Source organism: Aphelocoma coerulescens, chromosome 34 (assembly GCF_041296385.1).
Source record: "Aphelocoma coerulescens isolate FSJ_1873_10779 chromosome 34, UR_Acoe_1.0, whole genome shotgun sequence".
NCBI classification, from domain to species: domain Eukaryota; kingdom Metazoa; phylum Chordata; class Aves; order Passeriformes; family Corvidae; genus Aphelocoma; species Aphelocoma coerulescens.
The window spans coordinates 307,845-328,739 of NC_091045.1; the positions used below are offsets into that span (position 1 = coordinate 307,845).

The following is a 20,895-nucleotide window of genomic DNA, read 5'->3' on the forward strand; positions in this document are numbered from 1 at the left end:
CTAAAATTGAGCGCTTTTTTTGGGAAAAATACCCGAAATTTGGGGATTTTTTTGAGGGGAAGGGTTTAACTAAAATTGAACTTTTTTAGGGGAAAAAAACGAAATCTGGGTTTTTTTTTGGGGGGGGGGGTTTAACTAAAATTGAGCTTTTTTGGGGGGAAAAATACCCGAAATTTGGGGTTTTTTTGGGGGGGGGGGAATTAACCAAAATTGAGATTTTTTTGAGGAAAATACCCGAAATTTGCGGTTTTTTTTGGGGGGGGGATTCACCAAATTGAGCTTTTCTGGGGAAAATACCCGAAATTTGGAGGTTTTTTTGAGGCAAGTTTTAAACAAAATTGAGGGGGGTTTTTGAGGAAAATACCCGAAATTTGGGGTTTTTTTTTTGGGGGGGGGGGGTTTAAGTAAAATTGAGCTTTTTTGGGGGAAAAAACAAAATTTGGGGGTTTTTTTGGGGGGTGAGGTTTAACTAAAATTGAGGGTTTTCGGGGGAAAATACCCGAAATTTGGGGTTTTTTTTTGGGGGGGGGGGATTAACCAAAATTGAGCTTTTTTTGAGGAAAATACCCGAAATTTGGGGTATTTTTGGGGGGGGGGGGATGGACCAAAATTAAGCTTTTTTTTTGGGAAAAAACCCCGAAATTTGGTGGGGGTTTTTTTCGGGATGGTGGGATTAACCAAAATTGAGCTTTTTTTGGGAAAAAACCCCGAAATTTAGGATTTTGGGGGGGGGGGGGGGGAGGTAAAAAACCCCAAAAATCAAGGACGAGGCCGGAGACATTTCGGGACTTTTATTTTGGCAAAGACAAATTTGGGGGGGGGGGACCCCAAAATCCCCTTCGGGGGGGGGGGCGGGAATTTTGGGGTCCCCCCAGGGGGATTTTTTGGGGTCCCCCCCGGGGGGTTTTGGGTTTTTTGGGGTCCCCCCCGTGGGCTTTTTGGGGTTTTTTGGGGTCCTCCCCGGGGGGGTTTTTTGGGGTCCCCCCCCGGGGGATTTTGGGGTTTTTTGGGGTCCCCCCCGGGAGGTTTTTTGGGGTCCGCCCCCCCGGGGGGGTTTTTTGGGGTTCCCCCCCCCCGGTCCCGGTCACACCTGGGGGGGCTCGGGGAGGTTTTGGGGTCCCCCCTGGTCACACCTGGGGGGGGTCGCTGGGTCCTCCTGTGGGGGGAGAGAGAGAAAAGGGGGGGGGGGAAGGAGAGGGGAGTGAGAGGCTGGAGACCCCCCCCCCAAAAAATCCCAAAATCCCGGGAAAAGGGGATCCCCCCCATCCCCCCCCCCCCCCAAAATCCAGGAAGGGCCCTACCTGCGGGGGGGGGAAGGGACACACAGGGGCCCCCCAGGTGAGTTTGGGGTCCCCCAGGTGCCCCCCAGGTGCCCCCCCAGGTGGGTTTTGGCCCCCCCAGGTGAGTCTGGAGCCCACCAGGTGCCCCCCAGGTGAATTTGGGGTCCCCCAGGTGAGTTTGGAGCCCCCCAGGTGAATTTGGGGTCCCCCAGGTGCCCCCCAGGTGGGTTTTGACCCCCCCCAGGTGAATTTGGGGTCCCCCAGGTGCCCCCCAGGTGAATTTGGGGTCCCCCAGGTGCCCCCCAGGTGGGTTTTGACCCCCCCCAGGTGAATTTGGGGTCCCCCAGGTGCCCCCCAGGTGGGTTTGGAGCCCCCCCAGGTGAATTTGGAGCCCCCCAGGTGAATTTGGGGTCCCCCAGGTGCCCCCCAGGTGGGTTTTGACCCCCCCCCAGGTGAGTCTGGAGCCCCCCCAGCCCCAAAACCAGGCCCGGGCTCGCTCGGGGGCGGGAGGAGTTTAATGCAGGTGGGCACAGGGGAGCTCAGGTGGGCACAGGTACAGCCAGGTGGGCACAGGTGAGAGCCCCGGGGCACCCGGCAGCTGCTGCCAGCTGGGCACAGCTGGGCACAGGTGGGCACAGGGGAGCTCAGGTGTGCCCAGGTGAGCTCAGGTGAGAGCCCCGGGGCGAGCAGCAGCTGCCAGCTGGGCACAGGTGAGCCCCCAGGTGTGCCCAGGTGAACTCAGGTGATCCCAGGTGCCCCCAGGTGTGCCCAGGTGTGTCTCAGGTGCCCCCAGGTGTGCCCAGGCGTGCCCAGGTGAGTCAGTCCAGCAGCTCCAGGCAGCCACAGCCCCCAAAGATTCCCCCAGAGACCCCAAAAAGCGAAGCAGCCGTGCCCAGGTGCCCCCAGGTGTGCCCAGGTGCCCCCAGGTGTGCCCAGGCGAGAGCCCCGAGGCGAGCAGCAGCTCCCAGGTGCCCCCAGGTGTGCCCAGGTGCCCCCAGGTGAGTCAGTCCAGCAGCTCCAGGCAGCCACAGCCCCCAAAGAATCCCCCCAAAAGCGAAGCAGCCGTGCCCAGGTGCCCCCAGGTGCCCCCAGGTGTGCCCAGGCGAGAGCCCTGAGGCGAGCAGCAGCTCCCAGGTGTGCCCAGGTGTGCCCAGGTGTGTCTCAGGTGCCCCCAGGTGTGCCCAGGTGAGTCAGTCCAGCAGCTCCAGGCAGCCACAGCCCCCAAAGACCCCCCCGAGACCCCAAAAAGAGCCCCCGAGACCCCTCAGGGACCCCCCCAGAGCGAAGCAGCAGCGCCCAGGTGTGCCCAGGTGTGCCCAGGTGTGCCCAGGTGAGAGCCCCGAGGCGAGCAGCAGCTCCCAGCTGTGCCCAGGTGTGCCCAGGTGCCCCCCAGGTGAGCTCAGGTGCCCCCGGGTGTGCCCAGATGTGCCCAGGTGATCCCAAGTGATCTCAGGTGAACTCAGGTGCCCCCAGGTGTGCCCAGGTGCCCCCAGGTGTGTCTCAGGTGCCCCCAGGTGAACTCAGGTGATCCCAGGTGCCCCCACGCGTGCCCCAGGTTTGCTCAGGTGCCCTCAGCTGTGCCCCCAGGTGTGCCCAGGTGTGCCCAGGTGATCCCAAGTGATCTCAGGTGCCCCCAGGTGTGCCCAGGTGTGTCTCAGGTGCCCCCAGGTGTGCCCAGGTGATCCCAAGTGATCTCAGGTGCCCCCAGGTGTGCCCAGGTGTGCCCAGGTGTGTCTCAGGTGCCCCCAGGTGTGCCCAGGTGTGCCCAGCTGTGCCCAGCTGTGCCATTCCAGCAGCTCCAGGAGAAGGGGGAGGGACTGACCCGAACCCGGGGGGTCCTGGGGGGAATTTTGGGGTTTTTGGGGGGAATTTGGGGTTTTTGGGGGGAATTTTGGGGTTTTTTTTGGAGGGGTTTGAGGGGGTCCTGGGGGGAAAAGTTGGGGTGATTTTGGGCAATTTTGGGGTTTGGGGAGGAATCCGAGGGGTCCCGGGGGTGATTTTGGGTTTTGGGGGGAGATTTTGGATGATTTTGGGTTTTTTTGGGGTGATTTTGGGGTAATGTGGGTATTTGGGGGGGGGTTGGGGTGATTTAGGGGTGATTTTGGGGCTTCTGGGATGATTTTGGGGGATTTTGGGGGTTCAGGGGTCATTTTGGGGTGATTCTGGGGGTTTTTGGGGGTGATTTTGGGGGTTCTGGGGTTTTGGGGTGACTCTGGGGTGATTCTGGGGGTTTGGGGGTGATTTGGGGTGATTTGGGGTGATTTTGGGGGTTTTTGGGGGTGATTTTGGGGGTTCTGGGGTGATTTGGGGTGATTTTGGGTGATTTTGGGGTGATTTTGGGTGATTTTGGGGTGATTTTGGGGTGATTTTGGGGGTTTTTGGGGTGATTTGGGGTGATTTGGGGTGATTTGGGGTGATTTTGGGGTGATTTTGGGGTGATTTTGGGGGTTTTTGGGGTGATTTTGGGGGTTTTTGGGGTGATTTGGGGTGATTTTGGGGTGATTTTGGGGGTTTTGGGGGGTGATTTTGGGGGTTTTTGGGGTGATTTTGGGGTGATTTGGGGTGATTTTGGGGTGATTTTGGGGCTGATTTTGGGTGATTTTGGGGGGTCCCGGGGTCAGGGGGGCGGCGGGGGGGGGGGAGGGGAGCTCTTACGGAAACGAACCCTCTGGAAATCCGAGATCTCCACCCCCGGCCCTGCGGGGAACGGCACCAGTGAGCACCAGTACGGACCAGTACGGACCAGTACGGACCGGTATGAACCGGTATGGACCAGTATGGACTGGTACGGACCAATACGGACCAGTATGGACCAGTATGAACCAGTACGAACCAGTACGGACCAGTACAAACCAGTATGAACCAGTACAGACCAGTATGAACCAGTACGGACCAGTACGGACCAATACAGACCAGTATGGACCAGTAAAAACCACTACCAACCAGTACAAACCAGTACAGACCAGTACAAACCAGTATGGACCAGTATGGACCGGTACGGACCAGTACGAACCAGTATGAACCAGTACGGACCAGTACGGACCGGTACAAACTAGTACCAACTGGTACAAACCAGTACTGACCAGTACAAACCAGTACAGATCAGTACAAACCAGTACGGACCAGTATGGACCAATACAGACCAGTACGGACCAGTACAGACTGGTACGGACCGGTACGGACCACTACAGACCGGTACGGACCGGTACAAACCAATATAAACCAGTACAAACCAGTATAAACCAGTACCGACCAGTATAAACCACTGCGTACCAGTACAAACCGGTGCGTACTGGTATAAACCAATATAAACCAGTACAAACCACTATGTCCCAGTACAGACCAGTATGGACCGGTATAAACCAGTATGGACCAGTATAAACCAGTACGGACCAGTATAAACCAGTGCGTACCGGTACAAACCAGTTTGGATCAGCATAAACCAATAGAAACCAATACAAACTGGTATGAACCAGTACAGACCAGTATAAACCAGTACGAATCAGTATAAATCAGCCTAGATCAGCATAAACCAGTATAAGCCAGTGCAAACCAGTATAAACCAGTACACACCAGTACGAAGCAGTACCCACCCTCCCCCAGTGCCCTCCCAGTGACAACCAGTAACCCCCCAACCCCTCCCAGTTCCCTCCCAGTCCCTCCCAGTAACCCCCCAATCCTTCCCAGTCCCTCCCAGTCCCTCCAAGTAACCCCCCAACCCTTCCCAGTCCCTCCCAGTTCCCTCCCAGTGCTCCCAGTAACCCCCCAACCCCTCCCAGTTCCCTCCGTCCCTCCCAGTAACCCCCCAACCCTTCCCAGTCCCTCCCAGTTCCTCCCAGTTCCCTCCCAGCGCTCCCAGTAACCCCCCAACCCCTCCCAGTTCCCTCCGTCCCTCCCAGTAACCCCCCAACCCCTCCCAGTCCCTCCCAGTTCCCCCAGTACCGTCGGGGGGGGTCCCGCTGGGCTCCGGGGTCTCCGGGGGGCTCCGGGAGGGGCTCGGGGGGGGGAGGGGCGGCTCCGGGACCCCCCCCTCAGGCGGGGGAGGGGCGGGGGGGGGGCGGTCCTGGAGGGGAGAGACTGGGATGAACTGGGAGGGACTGGGAGGGAACTGGGAGGGAACTGGGAGGGACTGGTTTGAACTGGGATGCACTGGGGGCGTCCCTGGGGGTTACTGGGGTTACTGGTTTGAACTGGGATGCACGGGGGGGTTACTGGGGGTTACTGGTTTGAACTGGGAGTTACTGGGACACACTGGGGGCGACCCTGGGGGTTACTGGTTTGAACTGGGACGCACTGGGGGGGTCTCTGGGGGTCACTGGGGGTTACTGGTTTGAACTGGGACACACTGGGGGGGGTCCCTGGTGATTACTGGGGGTTACTGGTTTGAACTGGGACGGACTGGGGGAGTCTGTGGGGGTCCGTGAGGGTCACTGGGGGTTACTGGTTTGAACTGGGACACACTGGGGGGGTTGCTGGGGGTTACTGGTTTGAACTGGGACGCACTGGGGAGGTCACTGGGGGTTACTGGTTTGAACTGGGAGTTACTGGTTTGAACTGGGGGGTCCCTGGGGGTCCCTGGGGGTTACTGGTTTGAACTGGAACGCACTGGGGAGGTCGCTGGGGGTTACTGGTTTGAACTGGGATGCACTGGGGGGGTCGCTGGGGGTTACTGGTTTGAACTGGAACGCACTGGGGAGGTCACCGGGGGTTACTGGGGGCTTCTGGGGGTTACTGGTTTGAACTGGGAGTTACTGGTTTGAACTGGGACGCACTGGGGGTTACTGGTTTGAACTGGGAGTTACTGGTTTGAACTGGGGGGTCCCTGCGGGTTACTGGTTTGAACTGGGACGCACTGGGGGGGTCGCTGGGGGTTACTGGTTTGAACTGGGACGCACTGGGGGGGTCGCTGGGGGTTACTGGGGGCTTCTGGGGGTTACTGGTTTGAACTGGGAGTTACTGGCTTGAACTGGGGGTTACTGGGGATTACTGGTTTGAACTGGGAGTTACTGGTTTGAACTGGGGGGTCCCTGGGGGTTACTGGTTTGAACTGGGACGCACTGGGGGGGTCGCTGGGGGTTACTGGTTTGAACTGGGGCGCACTGGGGGGGTCGCTGGGGGTTACTGGTTTGAACTGGGACGCACTGGGGGGGTCGCTGGGGGTTACTGGGGGCTTCTGGGGGTTACTGGTTTGAACTGGGAGTTACTGGCTTGAACTGGGGGTTACTGGGAGTTACTGGTTTGAACTGGGAGTTACTGGTTTGAACTGGGGGGTCCCTGGGGGTTACTGGTTTGAACTGGGACGCACTGTGGGGGTCGCTGGGGGTTACTGGTTTGAACTGGGACGCACTGGGGAGGTCACCGGGGGTTACTGGGGGCTTCTGGGGGTTACTGGTTTGAACTGGGAGTTACTGGCTTGAACTGGGGGTTACTGGGGATTACTGGTTTGAACTGGGAGATACTGGTTTGAACTGGGGGGTCCCTGGGGGTTACTGGTTTGAACTGGGACGCACTGGGGGGGTCGCTGGGGGTTACTGGTTTGAACTGGGGCGCACTGGGGGGGTCGCTGGGGGTTACTGGTTTGAACTGGGACGCACTGGGGGGGTCGCTGGGGGTTACTGGGGGCTTCTGGGGGTTACTGGTTTGAACTGGGAGTTACTGGCTTGAACTGGGGGTTACTGGGAGTTACTGGTTTGAACTGGGAGTTACTGGTTTGAACTGGGGGGTCCCTGGGGGTTACTGGTTTGAACTGGGACGCACTGGGGAGGTCACCGGGGGTTACTGGGGGCTTCTGGGGGTTACTGGTTTGAACTGGGACGCACTGGGGGGGTCGCTGGGGGTTACTGGTTTGAACTGGGACGCACTGGGGGGGTCACCGGGGGTTACTGGTTTGAACTGGGACGCACTGGGGAGGTTGCTGGGGGTTACTGGTTTGAACTGGGACGCACTGGGGAGGTTGCTGGGGGTTACTGGTTTGAACTGGGACGCACTGGGGGGGTCCCCGGGCTCTTCCTCCTCCTCCTCCTCCTCCTCGTCCCCGCTCACGTCCTCCCACTGGTCCGAGTCCTCCTGGGAACTGGGAATTCCGGGGGAACTGGGAATTCCGGGGGAACTGGGAATTCCCGGGGCCGGTTCCGGGATCTGGGGGGGGAGGGGGAGGGGTCAGGGGGGGTCAGGGGGGGTCCCCAAATCCTCGGGGGGGTCCCCGCTCCCCTCCCCCCCCCCGGGGTCACCTCGGGGCTCTCGGGCTCCGGGGGCGGCTCCGGCTGCGGCTCCCAGCGGTCGTCGTGGAAACTGGGAAGGACCCGAAATCCAGGGAAAAAGGGGGATTTCAGCCCAAAATCCAGGGAAAAAGGGGGATTTCAGCCCAAAATCCAGAGAAAAAGGGGATTTCAGCCCAAAATCCAGGGAAAAAAGGGGATTTCAGCCCAAAATCCAGGGAAAAAGGGGATTTCAGCCCAAAATCCAGGGAAAAAAGGGGATTTCAGCCCAAAATCCAGGGAAAAAGGGGATTTCAGCCCAAAATCCAGGGAAAAAAGGGGATTTCAGCCCAAAATCCAGGGAAAAAAGGGGGGGTTTAAACCCCGAAGTCAAGGGAAAAAGGGATTTCAGCCCAAAATCCAGGGAAAAAAGGGGATTTCAGCCCAAAATCCAGGGGGAAAAGGGGGGGATTTAAACCCCGAAATCCAGGGAAAAAAGGGAATTCCCAGAAAAAACCAGGGAAAAAGGGGGGATTTCAGCCCAAAACCCACAAGAAAATGGGGGAAGTTGCCAAAAACCGGGAAAACGGAAGAGGAGAGGATTCCCCAAATCCCCCCAGGACCCCCCAAAATCCCCTCGGGACCCCCCCAAAATCCCCCTCAAACCCTCCCAAATCGCCCCAAAATCCCCCCAGGATCCCCCCCAGACCCTCCCAAATCCCCCCAGGATCCCCCAACTCCCCCTCAGACCCCCCCAGGCCCCCCCAAATCCCCTTCAAACCCCCCCAAAACCCCCCCCAGGATCCCCCAAATCCCCTTGGGACCCCCGAAAATGCCCCCAGGATCCCCAAATCCCCCTCAGACCCCCCCGGACCCCCTAAATCCTCCCCAGGATCCCCCAACCCCCCCCCAGACACCCCCAAATCCCCTCAGGACCCTCCAAATCCCCCCCAAATCCCCCCAGGACCTCCCAAATTCCCCCAAAATCTCCCTCAGACCCCTCCAGGGCCCCCCAAATCGTCCTCAGACACCCCCAAATCGCCCCCAGGACCCCCAAATTCCCCTCAGACCCCCCTAGGACGCCTCAAATCCCCCCAAAATCCCCCCAGCCCCCCCCCCCAATCCCCTCAGGACCCCCCAAAATCCCCCCAGGATCCCCAAAATCCCCCCAGGATCCCCCAAAATCCCCCTCAGACCCCCCAGACCCCCCAAAATCCCCTTCAAACCCTCCCAAATCCCCCCCAGGATCCCCCCAAATTGCCCCCAGACCCCCCAAACCCCCCCAAATCCCCTCAGACCCCCCCAAATCCCCCCAAAATCCCCTCGGGACCCCCCAAATTCCCCCTCAGACCCCCCCAAATTCCCCCCAGACCCCCCCAAAATCCCCCCCCCTCACCTGTAGGGTCTCCCCCCCCTCCCGCGGCCCCTCCTGCGCCGGGGGGGGTGGGGGAGGGGCAGGAAATCCCCCAGCGTGGGGGGGGCTGGGGGGGGGCGCTTGGGGTCCCCTCCCCCCTCCGGCTCCTCCGGGACCCCCGAGAACCTGGGGGGGGGGAGGGGTCAAAGGTCAGACCCCAAAATTCATCCCGGGACCCCTAAAATTCACCTGGGAACTCCCAAAATTCACCTGGGAACCCCCAAAATTCACCTGGGAGACCCCAAAATTCACCTGGGAACCCCCAAAATTCACCTGGGAACTCCCAAAATTCACCTGGGAACCCCCAAAATTCACCTGGGAGACCCCAAAATTCACCTGGGAACCCCCAAAATTCACCTGGGAACTCCCAAAATTCACCTGGGAACCCCCAAAATTCACCTGGGAACTCCCAAAATTCACCTGGGAACCCCCAAAATTCACCTGGGAACTCCCAAAATTCACCTGGGAACCCCCAAAATTCATCCCACGACCCCAAAATTCATCCCAGGACCCCAAAATTCACCTGGGAACCCCCAAAATTCATCCCAGGACCCCAAAATTCACCTGGGAACCCCCAAAATTCATTCCAGGACCCCCAAATTCCCCCCCGAGACTTCCCAGGTGACCCCTGGGAGCCCCAAAATCCCCGGATTTCCCCCCAAAATCCCAGAATTTCTCCCCCAGACCCCCCCAAATCCCGGGAATTCCCCCCCAAATCCCAGGATTCACCCCCAAACGCCCCCGAATCCCACCCTGGACCCCCCCAAATCCCCGAATTTCCCCCCAAATGCCCCCCAAATCCCCAAATTCTCCCCCAAATCGCCCCCAGACCCACATCCCGTCGGGTTGCTGCGCCTCCCACTCCCTCCAGGACCCCCAAATCCCCCCCAAATGCCCGAATTTCCCCCCAAATTCCCCAATTTCCCCCCCAGACCCACATCCCGTCGGGTTTCTGCGCGTCCCACTCCCTCCAGGACCCCCCAAATCCCCAAATTTCCCCCCAAATCCCCAAATTCTCCCCCAAATCCCCCCAGACCCACATCCCGTCGGGTTTCTGCGCCTCCCATTCCCTCCAGGACCCCCCAAATCCCCGAATTTCCCCCCAAATCCCCCCAAATCCCCGAATTTCCCCCCAAATCCCCCCCAAATGCCCGAATTTCCCCCCAAATCGCCCCCAGACCCACATCCCGTCGGGTTTCTGCGCGTCCCACTCCCTCCAGGACCCCCCAAATCCCCAAATTTCCCCCCAAATCCCCGAATTTCCCCCCAAATCCCCCCCAAATGCCCGAATTTCCCCCCAAATCGCCCCCAGACCCACATCCCATCGGGTTTCTGCGCGTCCCACTCCCTCCTGGACCCCCCAAATCCCCCCCAAATTCCCAAATTTCCCCCCAAATCCCCCCCAGATCCCCGAATTTCCCCCAAATCCCCCAATTTCGCCCCCAGACCCACATCCCGTCGGGTTGCTGCGCGTCCCACTCCCTCCTGGACCCCCCAAATCCCCGAATTTCCCCCCAAATCCCCGAATTTCCCCCCAAATCCCCCCTAAATCCCCCCCAAATCCCCAAATTTCCCCCCAAATCCCCCCCAAATCCCCGAATTTCCCCCCAAATCCCCCCCAAATCCCCAAATTTCCCCCCAAATCCCTCCCAAATCCCCAAATTTCCCCCCAAATCCCTCCCAAATCCCCAAATTTCCCCCCAAATCGCCCCCAGACCCACATCCCGTCGGGTTGCTGCGCGTCCCACTCCCTCCAGGACCCCCCAAATCCCCGAATTTCCCCCCAAATCGCCCCCAAATCCCCGAATTTCCCCCCAAATCCCTCCCAAATGCCCGAATTTCCCCCATAATCCCCCCCAGACCCACATCCCGTCGGGTTTCTGTGCGTCCCACTCCCTCCAGGACCCCCCAAATCCCCGAATTTTCCCCCAAATCCCCCCCAAATCCCCGAATTTCCCCCCAGATCCCCCCCAAATGCCCCAATTTCCCCCCCAGACCCACATCCCGTCGGGTTTCTGCGCGTCCCACTCCCTCCTGGACCCCCCAAATCCCCGAATTTCCCCCCAAATCCCCCCCAAATCCCCCAATTTCCCCCCAAATCCCCCCCAAATCCCCGAATTTCGCCCCCAGACCCACATCCCATTGGGTTTCTGTGCCTCCCACTCCCTCCTGGACCCCCCAAATCCCCAAATTCTCCCCCAAATCGCCCCCAGACCCACATCCCGTCGGGTTTCTGCGCCTCCCACTCCCTCCAGGACCCCCCAAATGCCCGAATTTCCCCCCAAATCGCCCCCAAATCCCCCCCAAATCGCCCCCAGACCCACATCCCGTCGGGTTTCTGCGCCTCCCACTCCCTCCAGGACCCCCCAAATCCCCGAATTTCCCCCCAAATGCCCGAATTTCCCCCCGAATTTCCCCCCAAATCCCCGAATTTCCCCCCAAATCGCCCCCAGACCCACATCCCGTCGGGTTTCTGCGCCTCCCACTCCCTCCAGGACCCCCCAAATCCCCGAATTTCCCCCCAAATCCCCAAATTCTCCCCCAAATCGCCCCCAGACCCACATCCCGTCGGGTTTCTGCGCGTCCCACTCCCTGCGCCAGGCCCCGGCCGGGTCCCGGTGCCGCTGCAGCCGCTCGCGGTCGATTCTCTCCCGTTCCCGTTTCCAGCGCTCGTACTCCGCCCGCTCCCGCCCCGTCATCCACAGGGTGGGGTCCAGGGGGGGCGGCCCCCCCGGCCTGGGGACCCCCCGCCGGCCCTGGGGGGTGGGGAGGGGGCGAAAGGTGAGGAATCCCCCCCGAAATCCCCGGAAAAAAAAAAAACCAGCCCGGGGGTGGGAAAAGGGAGAAAATCCCGGGGAAAAAGGGGCTGGGATGGGGGAAAAGGGCACAGGGAAAGAGCAGGGAACAGCCCCAAATTCCCCAAATTCCCAAAAATGAACTCAGCCAGGAACAGCCCAAAATTCCCCAAATTCCCAAAAATGAACTCAGCCAGGAGCAGCCCCAAATTCCCAAAATGAACTCAGCCAAGAGCAGCCCCAAATTCCCCAAATTCCCAAAAATGAACTCAGCCAAGAGCAGCCCCAAATTCCCCAAATTCCCAAAAATGAACTCAGCCAGGAACAGCCCAAAATTCCCCAAATTCCCAAAAATGAACTCAGCCCAGAGCAACCCCAAATTCCCCAAATTCCCAAAAATGAACTCAGCCAAGAGCAGCCCCAAATTCCCCAAATTCCCAAAAATGAACTCAGCCAGGAACAGCCCCAAATTCCCCAAATTCCCAAAAATGAACTCAGCCCGGAGCAGCCCCAAATTCCCCAAATTCCCAAAAATGAACTCAGCCAAGAGCAGCCCCAAATTCCCCAAATTCCCAAAAATGAACTCAGCCAGGAGCAGCCCCAAATTCCCCAAATTCCCAAAAATGAACTCAGCCCAGAGCAACCCCAAATTCCCGAAATTCCCCAAATGAACTCAACCAGGAGTGACCCGAAATTCCCCAAATTCCCAAAAATGAACTCAGTCAAGAACAGCCCGAAATTCCCCAAATTCCCAAAAATGAACTCAGCCAGCAGCCCAAAATTCCCAAAAACGAACTCAGCCAAGAACAGCCCGAAATTCCCCAAATTCCCGAAAATGAACTCAGCCAGGAGCAGCCCCAAATTCCCCAAATTCCCAAAAATGAACTCAGCCCAGAGCAACCCCAAATTCCCGAAATTCCCCAAATGAACTCAGCCAGGAGTGACCCGAAATTCCCCAAATTCCCAAAATGAACTCGGCCAGGAGCAGCCCCAAATTCCCCAAATTCCCAAAAATGAACTCAGCCAGGAGCCCCAAATTACCCAAATTCCCAAAAATGAACTCGGCCAGGAGCAGCCCCAAATTACCCAAATTCCCAAAAATGAACTCAGCCAGGAGCAGCCCCAAATTCCCCAAATTCCCAAAATTAACTCAGCCAAGAACAGCCCCAAATTCCCCAAATTCCCAAAAATGAACTCAGCCAGGAGCCCAAAATTCCCAAAAATGAACTCAGCCAGGAGCAGCCCCAAATTCCCCAAATTCCCAAAATGAACTCAGCCAGGAACAGCCCCAAATTCCTAAAATTCCCAAAAATGAACTCAGCCGGGAGGAACCCCAAATTCCCCAAATTCCCAAAAATGAACTCAGCCCAGAGCAACCCCAAATTCCCGAAATTCCCCAAATGAACTCAACCAGGAGTGACCCGAAATTCCCCAAATTCCCAAAAATGAACTCAGCCCAGAGCAACCCCAAATTCCCCAAATTCCCAAAAATGAACTCAGCCCAGAGCAACCCCAAATTCCCCAAATTCCCAAAAATGAACTCAGCCCAGAGCAACCCCAAATTCCCTAAATTCCCAAAAATGAACTCAGCCAGGAGCCCCAAATTCCCAAAAATGAACTCAGCCAAGAACAGCCCAAAATTCCCCAAATTCCCAAAAATGAACTCGGCCAGGAGCAGCCCCAAATTCCCCAAATTCCCAAAAATGAACTCGGCCAGGAGCAGCCCCAAATTCCCCAAATTCCCAAAAATGAACTCGGCCAGGAGCAGCCCCAAATTCCCCAAATTCCCAAAAATGAACTCGGCCAGGAGCAGCCCCAAATTCCCCAAATTCCCAAAAATGAACTCGGCCAGGAGCAGCCCCAAATTCCCCAAATTCCCAAAAATGAACTCAGCCCAGAGCAACCCCAAATTCCCCAAATTCCCAAAAATGAACTCAGCCAGGAGCCCCAAAATTCCCAAAAATGAACTCAGCCAAGAACAGCCCAAAATTCCCCAAATTCCCAAAAATGAACTCAGCCAGGAGCAGCCCCAAATTCCCCAAATTCCCAAAAAAAACCCCAGAGATGGGAAAAGGGAGAAATTAACGGAGCAAACGGGGCTGGGATGGGGGAAAAGGGCACAAAAAGGGGGGAAATCCCCCCAAAAAATCCCCCCAGGACTCCCCAGAACCCCCCAAGGATCCCCCAAAATCCCTCTCAGCTGCTCCCAGACCCCCCAAAACCCCCCCAGGACCCCCCAAATGTCCCCAGGACCCCTCAAAAACCCCCCCAGGACCCTCAAAATCCCACCAGGACCCCCCAAAATCCCCAAGAAATCCCCCCAGGACCCCCCAAAATTCCCCCCAGTTCCCTCCCAGTGCCCCCCAGTCCCTTCCCAGTGCTTCCCAGTCCCTCCCAATCCCTTCCCAGTGCCCCCCAATCCCTTCCCAGTGCCCCCCAATCCCTTCCCAGTCCCTCCCAATCCCCCCCAAAATCCCCCAAATTCCCCCAGACCCCCCCCCAAACTCTTCCCAGCCCCCCCCCAAATCCCCCCCCCAGCCCCATCCCGGGGAATTCCGGGAATATTTTGGGTGAATTTGGGGGAATTTCGGGGACACGGGGGGGGGGGATTTTTGGGGTACCCACCCCCGCCGTGGCCTTGCCGAAGTCGGGGCCCCCCCAGTTGCGGCCGTGGCGTCGGGAGCCCCCCCCGGGGCCCCCCCCCGGCTCGGGGCCGCAGCGCCGGGGGTCGTCCAGGAAATTCCGAACGGGATTCTTCTCCGGGACCCCGTCCTGGGGGACACTGGGGTTACTGGGAGGCACTGGGAGGGACTGGGAAGGCACTGGGAGGGACTGGGAGGGGATTGGGGGGGACTGGGAGGGGACTGGGAGGGGATTCAGGGTTACTGGGAGGGACTGGGAGGGACTGGGAAGGGACTGGGAGGAGATTCAGGGTTACTGGGAGGGACTGGGAGGGACTGGAAGGGGACTGGGAGGGGATTCAGGGTTACTGGGAGGGACTGGGAGGGACTGGGAGGGACTGGGAAGGGATTCAGGGTTACTGGGAGGGACTGGGAGGGACTGGGAGGGACTGGGAGGGACTGGGAGGGACTGGGAAGGGATTCAGGGTTACTGGGAGGGACTGGGAGGGACTGGGAGGGACTGGGAGGGACTGGGAAGGGATTCAGGGTTACTGGGAGGGACTGGGAGGGACTGGAAGGGGACTGGGAGGGGATTCAGGGTTACTGGGAAGGCACTGGGAGGGGATTGGGGGGGACTGGGAGGGCACTGGGAGGAGATTCAGGGTTACTGGGAAGCACTGGGAAGGACTGGGAGGGGACCGGGAACGGGTTCAGAGTTACTGGGAGGGACTGGGAGGGGATTAGGGGGGACTGGGAGGGGATTCAGGGTTACTGGGAAGGCACTGGGAGCAACTGGGAGAGACTGGGAGGGAATTCAAGGTTACTGGGAAGACACTGGGATGCACTCGAAGGGGATTGGGGGGACTGGGAGGGGGTTCAGAGTTACTGGGAGGGACTGAGAGGGGATTGGGGGAGACTGGGAGGGACTGGGAGGAGATTCAGGGTTACTGGGAGGGACTGGGAGGGGACTAGAAGGGGATTCAGGGTTACTGGGAAGGCACTAGGAGGGGAATGGGGGGGATTGGGGGGCACTGGGAGGGACTGGAAGGAGGTTCAGAGTTACTGGGAGGGCACTGGGAGGGGATTGGGGGGACTGGGAAGGGATTGGGGGGAACTGGGAGGGACTGGGAGGGACTGGGAAGGGACTGGGAGAGGATTCAGGGTTACTGGGAGGAGACTGGGAGGCACTGGGAGGGATTGGGAGGGGACTGGGAAGGGATTGGGAGGGGACTGGGCGTTACTGGGAGGTAACTGGTGGCCGCTGGGAGTTACTGGAAGCCAAGCGGGGCGAGCCGGTGGTTACTGGGACGTAACTGGTGCTTACTGGGACGTAACTGGTGCTTACTGGAGGTTACTGGGAGCACTGGGGGGGGGGGGTTACAGGCGGTTACTGGAGATAACTGGTGCGTACTGGGACAAAACCGGTGCGCGTTCGGGGTGTTACTGGGGCGTACTGGTGGTTACTGGGACTTAACTGGGAGCTCCTCGGAGCTCTGCTGGGGGCTAACTGGTTTGTACTGGTTTGAACTGCCCTGTGCTGGCCTGTAGCGGTTCATACTGGTCCGTACTGGTTTATACTGGTCCGTACTGGTGCCTCACCCTGCGGCTCCGCTCGTACTCCGCGATTTTCTCCATCTCCTCGTTCATCTGCTCGATGTTCTGCAGCCGCCGCTGCTCCCACTCCTGGGGCCCAAAAATGCCCCAAATCGCCCCAAAATCAGCCCCAAAATCAGCAATGAAACAACCCCAAAATCAGCCCCAAAATCAACCCAAATTCCATCCAAAATCGCCCCAAAATCAGCCCCAAAATCAGCACCACAACAGTACCAAATCACCCCCAAAATCAGCTCAAATTCCCCCCAAAATCAGCCCCAAAATCAGCCCCAAAATTCCATCCAAAATCACCCCAAAATCAGCCCCCAAATCAGCCCCAAATTCCATCCAAAATCACCCCCAAAATCAGCCCCCAAATCAGCCCAAATTCCTCCCAAAATCAGCCCCAAATTCCCCCGAAATCAGCCCCAAATTCCCCCCAAAATCAGCCCCAAATCAGCCCTAAATTCCATCCAAAATCAGCCCAAAATCAGCCCAAAATCAGCCCCAAATTCCCCCCAAAATCAGCCCCAAATTATCCCCAAATTCCATCCAAAATCAGCCCCAAATCACCCCCAAATTCCATCCAAAATCAGCCCCAAATTATCCCCAAATTCCACCCAAAACGACCCCAAAATCAGCTCAAAATCAGCCAAAATCTCACCCAAAATCAGCACCAAAATCACCCCCAAATCAGCCCCGAATCCCATCAAAAATCACCCCAAAATCCATCCAAAATCAACCCCAAAATACCCCAAGATCAGCTCTAAATCAGCTCAAAATCAACCAAAATCTCACCCAAAATCAGCACCAAAATCACCCCCAAATCAGCTCAAATTCCATCAAAAATCATCCCAAAATCAGCCCCAAATTCCTCCCAAAATCAGCCCCAAAATCCCCCAAATCAGTCCCAAATTCCCCCCAAAATCAGCCCCAAATTCCCCCCAAAATCAGCCCCAAATCACCCCCAAATTCCATCCAAAATCAGCCCCAAAACAGCCCAAATTCCATCAAAAATCATCCCAAAATCAGCCCCAAATTCCTCCCAAAATCAGCCCCAAAATCCCCCAAATCAGTCCCAAATTCCCCCCAAAATCAGCCCCAAATTCCCCCCAAAATCAGCCCCAAATTCCTCCCAAAATCAGCCCCAAAACAGCCCAAATTCCATCCAAAATCACCCCAAAATCACCCCCAAATCAGCCCCAAATTCCCCCCCAAAATCAGCCCCAAATTCCTCCCAAAATCAGCCCCAAATCAGCCCCAAATTCCCCCCAAAATCAGCCCCAAATTCCTCCCAAAATCACCCCAAATCAGCCCCAAATTCCCCCCAAAATCAGCCCCAAATTCCCCCCAAAATCCCCCCCAAACCCCCCCAAACCCCACTCCTGGGGGGCCTAAAATTCCCCTAACCCCCCCCCCCCCAGGACCCCCCGAATTGCCCCAAATCCCCCAAATTCCCCCCAAACCCCACCTGGGATTTTCTGTCGCCGCCGTCGCCCCCCCCCGGGCCCCCCCCCTCCCCCGGGGCCGCCGGGTCCGGGACCCCCCCCCGGCACCCCCCCCCCAGAACGGCCCGGGGGGGCCCCCCCCCGCCCCTCCCCCCCCCCCCGCGGGGGGCGCCCCGAAATTTTGGGGAGGGGTCCCGGGGGGCTTCTTCTCCTTCGGGCTCCGCTTGTCCTGGGGGGAGGAGGGGCAAAAATGGGGAGGGGTCAGGGTCAAACCCCCCCCACCCCAAAAAAACCCCAAATTCCCCGAGACCCCCAAATTTCCTCCCCCTAAAAAAAACCCCAAATTTCACCCCAAAACCCCCAAATTCCTCCCAAGATCCACCTCCCTAAAAAACCCCAAATTTCACCCCAAAAAACCCCAAATTCCTCCTAAAAAACTCCAAATTCCCCCAAGATCCAGCCCCCAAAAAACCCCAAATTCCCCCAAGATCCACCTCCCTAAAAAACCCCAAATTTCACCCCAAAAACCCCAAATCCCTCCTAAAAAACCCCAAATTCCCCCCGAGATCTACCCCCAAAAAAACCCAAATTCTCCCCAAGATCCACCCCCCAAAAAACCCCCAAATTTCACCCCAAAAAAACCCCAAATCCTCCCTAAAAAACCCCAAATTCCCCTCCCCCAAAAAGAAATCCAAATTCCGCAAAAAAAACCACCAAAATTCCCCCCGAGGCCCCCCCCAAAAAACCCCAAATTCCCTCTAAAAAAACCCAAATTCCCCCCCCAAAAAGCCCCAAAATTCCACCCCCAAAAAAACCCAAATTCCCTCCCCAAAACAACCCCGAATTCCCCCCCAAAAACCCCAAATTCCCCCCGAGGCCCCCCCAAAAAGCCCCAAATTCTGCCCCCCCCAAAAAACCCAAATTCCCTCCACAAAACAACCCCAAATTCCCCCCAAAAAACCCCAAATTCCCCCCAAAAAAACCCCAAATTCTCCCCAAGATCCACCCCCCCAAAAAACCCCCAAATTTCACCCCAAAAAACCCCAAATCCCCCCTAAAAAACCCCAAATTCCCCTCCCCAAAAAGAAATCCAAATTCCGCAAAAAAAACCACCAAAATTCCCCCCCGAGGCCCCCCCAAAAAAACCCAAATTCCCTCTAAAAAAAACCCAAATTCCCCCCCAAAAAACCCCAAATTCCGCCCCCAAAAAAACCCCAAATTCCCTCCCCAAAACAACCCGAATTCCCCCCCAAAAACCCCAAATTCCCCCCGAGGCCCCCCCCAAAAAGCCCCAAATTCTGCCCCCCCCAAAAAACCCAAATTCCCCTCCACAAAACAACCCAAATTCCCCCCCAAAAAACCCCAAAAAAACCCCAAATTCTCCCCAAGATCCACTCCCCCCAAAAAACCCCCAAATTTCACCCCAAAAAACCCCAAATCCCCCCTAAAAAAACCCAAATTCCCCCTCCCCAAAAAGAAACCCAAATTCCCCCCCCAAAAAAAACCAAATTCTCCCTGGGACCCCCCCCCAAATTCCGCCCCCCAAAAAAACCCACATTCACCCCCAAAAAAACCCAAAATCCCCCCCAAAAACCTCAAAATTCCCCCCGAGACCTTCCCCAAAACCTCCAAATTCTGCCCCCCAAAAAAACCCAAATTCCCCCCCCGCAAAAAAAACCAATTCCCCCCCCAAAAAATCCCCAAATTCTCGCCCCCAAAAATCCCCAAATTCCTCCCCCAAAAAAAACCAAATTCCCCCCAAGACCCCCCCCAAAAAAAACCAAATTACTGCCAAAAAAAACCCAAATTCCCCCCCCCAAAAAACTCCAAATCCCCCCGAGACCCCCCCCAAAAACCCCAAATCCCCCCCTCTCACCGCGGGGGGTCCCGGGGGGTCTCTGTCCCCCCCCCGCCGGGGGGGGCCGGGCGGTCACAGCCCCCCCCTCGCGCTCCGCCCGCCGCCGATCCCTCCTCGATCTCCTGGGGGGGGGCACGGGGGGGCTGAGACCCCCCGGGCGGGGGGGTTTGGGGGGTCTGGGACCCCCGGGGGGGGATCTGGGGGGGTCTGGGACCCCTGAGGGGGTTTGGGGGGGAATTTGGGGGGGTCTGGGACCCCTGGGGGAGCTCTGGGGGGGGATTTGGGGGGGGTCTGGGACCCCTGGGAGGGGCTGGGGGGGGATTTGGGGGGGTCTGGGACCCCTGAGGGGGTCTGGGGGGGGATTTGGGGGTGATTTGGGGGGCTCTGGGGACCCCCCGGGAGGGGCTGGGGGGGGATTTGGGGGGGTCTGGGACCCCCGGGGAGGGGGAATTGGGGTTTTTTGGGGGGGGATTTGGGGGGGCTCTGGGACCCCTGGGGGAATCTGGGGGGAAATTGGGGGGGTCTGGGACCCTCGGGGGGGGTCTGGGGCGTGATTTGGAGGGGATTTAGGGGGGGTCTGAGGGGGGATTTGGGGTGATCTGGGACCCCCGGCGGGGGGGATTTGGGGGGTCTGGGACCCTCAGGGGGATCTGGGGGGGGATTTGGGGGGGGTCTGGGACCCCTGAGGGGGTCTGGGGGAGGATTTGGGGGGCTCTGGGACCCTCGGGGGGGGGTCTGGGGGGAAATTGGGAGGGTCTGGGACCCCTGGGGGGATCTGGGGGGGGATTTGGGGGGTTCTGGGGGGGCTCTGGGACCCCCAGGGGGGTCTGGGGGGGATTTGGGGGGGTCTGGGACCCTCGGGGGGGTCTGGGGGGGGGATTTGGGGGTTCTGGGACCCCCGGGGGGGCCCCTGGGGGGGGGATTTGGGGGGGTCTGGGACCCCTGAGGGGGGTTTGGGGGGGGGATTTGGGGGGGATTTGGGGGGGTCTGGGACCCCTGGGGGGGGTCTGGGGGGGGGATTTGGGGGGGGTCTGGGACCCCCGGGGGGGGCACGGAGGGGATTTGGGGGGGATTTGGGGGGGTCTGGGACCCCCGGGGGGCGTCTCAGGGGGGATTTGGGGGCCCTGAGACTCCTGGGGGGAGGGGGGGTCAGAGACCCCCGGGAGGGGCTGGGGGGGGATTTGGGGGGAATTTGGGGGGGCTCTGGGACCCCCAGGGGGATCTGGGGGGGTCACAGACCCCTGGGGAGGGGTCTGGGGGGGAGTTGGGGGGCCTGAGACCCCCGGGGGGACACGGGGGGGGGGTCTGGGACCCCCGGGGGGGAGGCTTGGGGGGATCAGAGACCTCCAGGGGGGCTGGGGGGGGATTTGGGGGGGTCTGGGACCCCCGGGGGGGTCTGGGGGGATTTGGGGGGGTCTGGGACCCCCGGGGGGTTCTGGGGGGAAATTGGGGGGGTCTGGGACCCTCAGGGGGATCTGGGGGGGGATTTGGGGGGGTCTGGGGGGTCTGGGACCCCCGGGGGGGGCACGGAGGGGATTTGGGGGGGTCTGGGACCCTCGGGGGGGGTCTGGGGGGAAATTGGGGGGCTCTGGGACCCCCAGGGGGGGTCTGGGGGGGGATTTTGGGGGGGTCTGGGACCCTCAGGGGGATCTGGGGCGGGGACTTGGGGGGGATTTGGGGAGGTCTGGG

General features: G+C 58.8%; 1 protein-coding gene and 1 long non-coding RNA gene across 2 annotated transcripts; both read right to left on the minus strand.

Moving 5' to 3' along the window:
• Positions 1–965: 965 nt before the first annotated feature.
• On the minus strand, positions 966–5,284 carry LOC138100485 (uncharacterized). The gene is made up of 3 exons (XR_011146828.1): positions 5,223–5,284; positions 3,946–3,977; positions 966–1,156 (listed from the first exon to the last, which is right to left on the minus strand). It is a non-coding gene; the product is annotated as an uncharacterized lncRNA (long non-coding RNA).
• Positions 5,285–7,055: 1,771 nt separating this feature from the next.
• Positions 7,056–17,440, minus strand: CCDC9 (coiled-coil domain containing 9). The gene is made up of 7 exons (XM_068998294.1): positions 17,372–17,440; positions 15,907–15,990; positions 14,312–14,458; positions 11,454–11,647; positions 8,874–9,017; positions 7,511–7,571; positions 7,056–7,418 (listed from the first exon to the last, which is right to left on the minus strand). The coding sequence occupies exons 2-7, from the start codon at positions 15,952–15,954 to the stop codon at positions 7,056–7,058; spliced, it is 957 nt and encodes a 318-aa protein (XP_068854395.1). The 5' UTR covers positions 15,955–15,990; positions 17,372–17,440.
• Positions 17,441–20,895: the final 3,455 nt, after the last annotated feature.

Coding starts and splice junctions, on each gene's coding strand:
- CCDC9 (XM_068998294.1), bottom strand. CDS start 15,954: ATGAACGAGGAGATGGAGAAAATCGCGGAGTACGAGCGGAGCCGCAGG. Junction 9,018..11,453: donor GCGCAGAAACCCGACGGGAT/GTGGGTCTGGGG, acceptor CCCCCCCCCCAG/GTTCTCGGGGGTCCCGGAGG. Junction 7,419..7,510: donor CGGAGCCCGAGAGCCCCGAG/GTGACCCCGGGG, acceptor CTCCCCCCCCAG/ATCCCGGAACCGGCCCCGGG.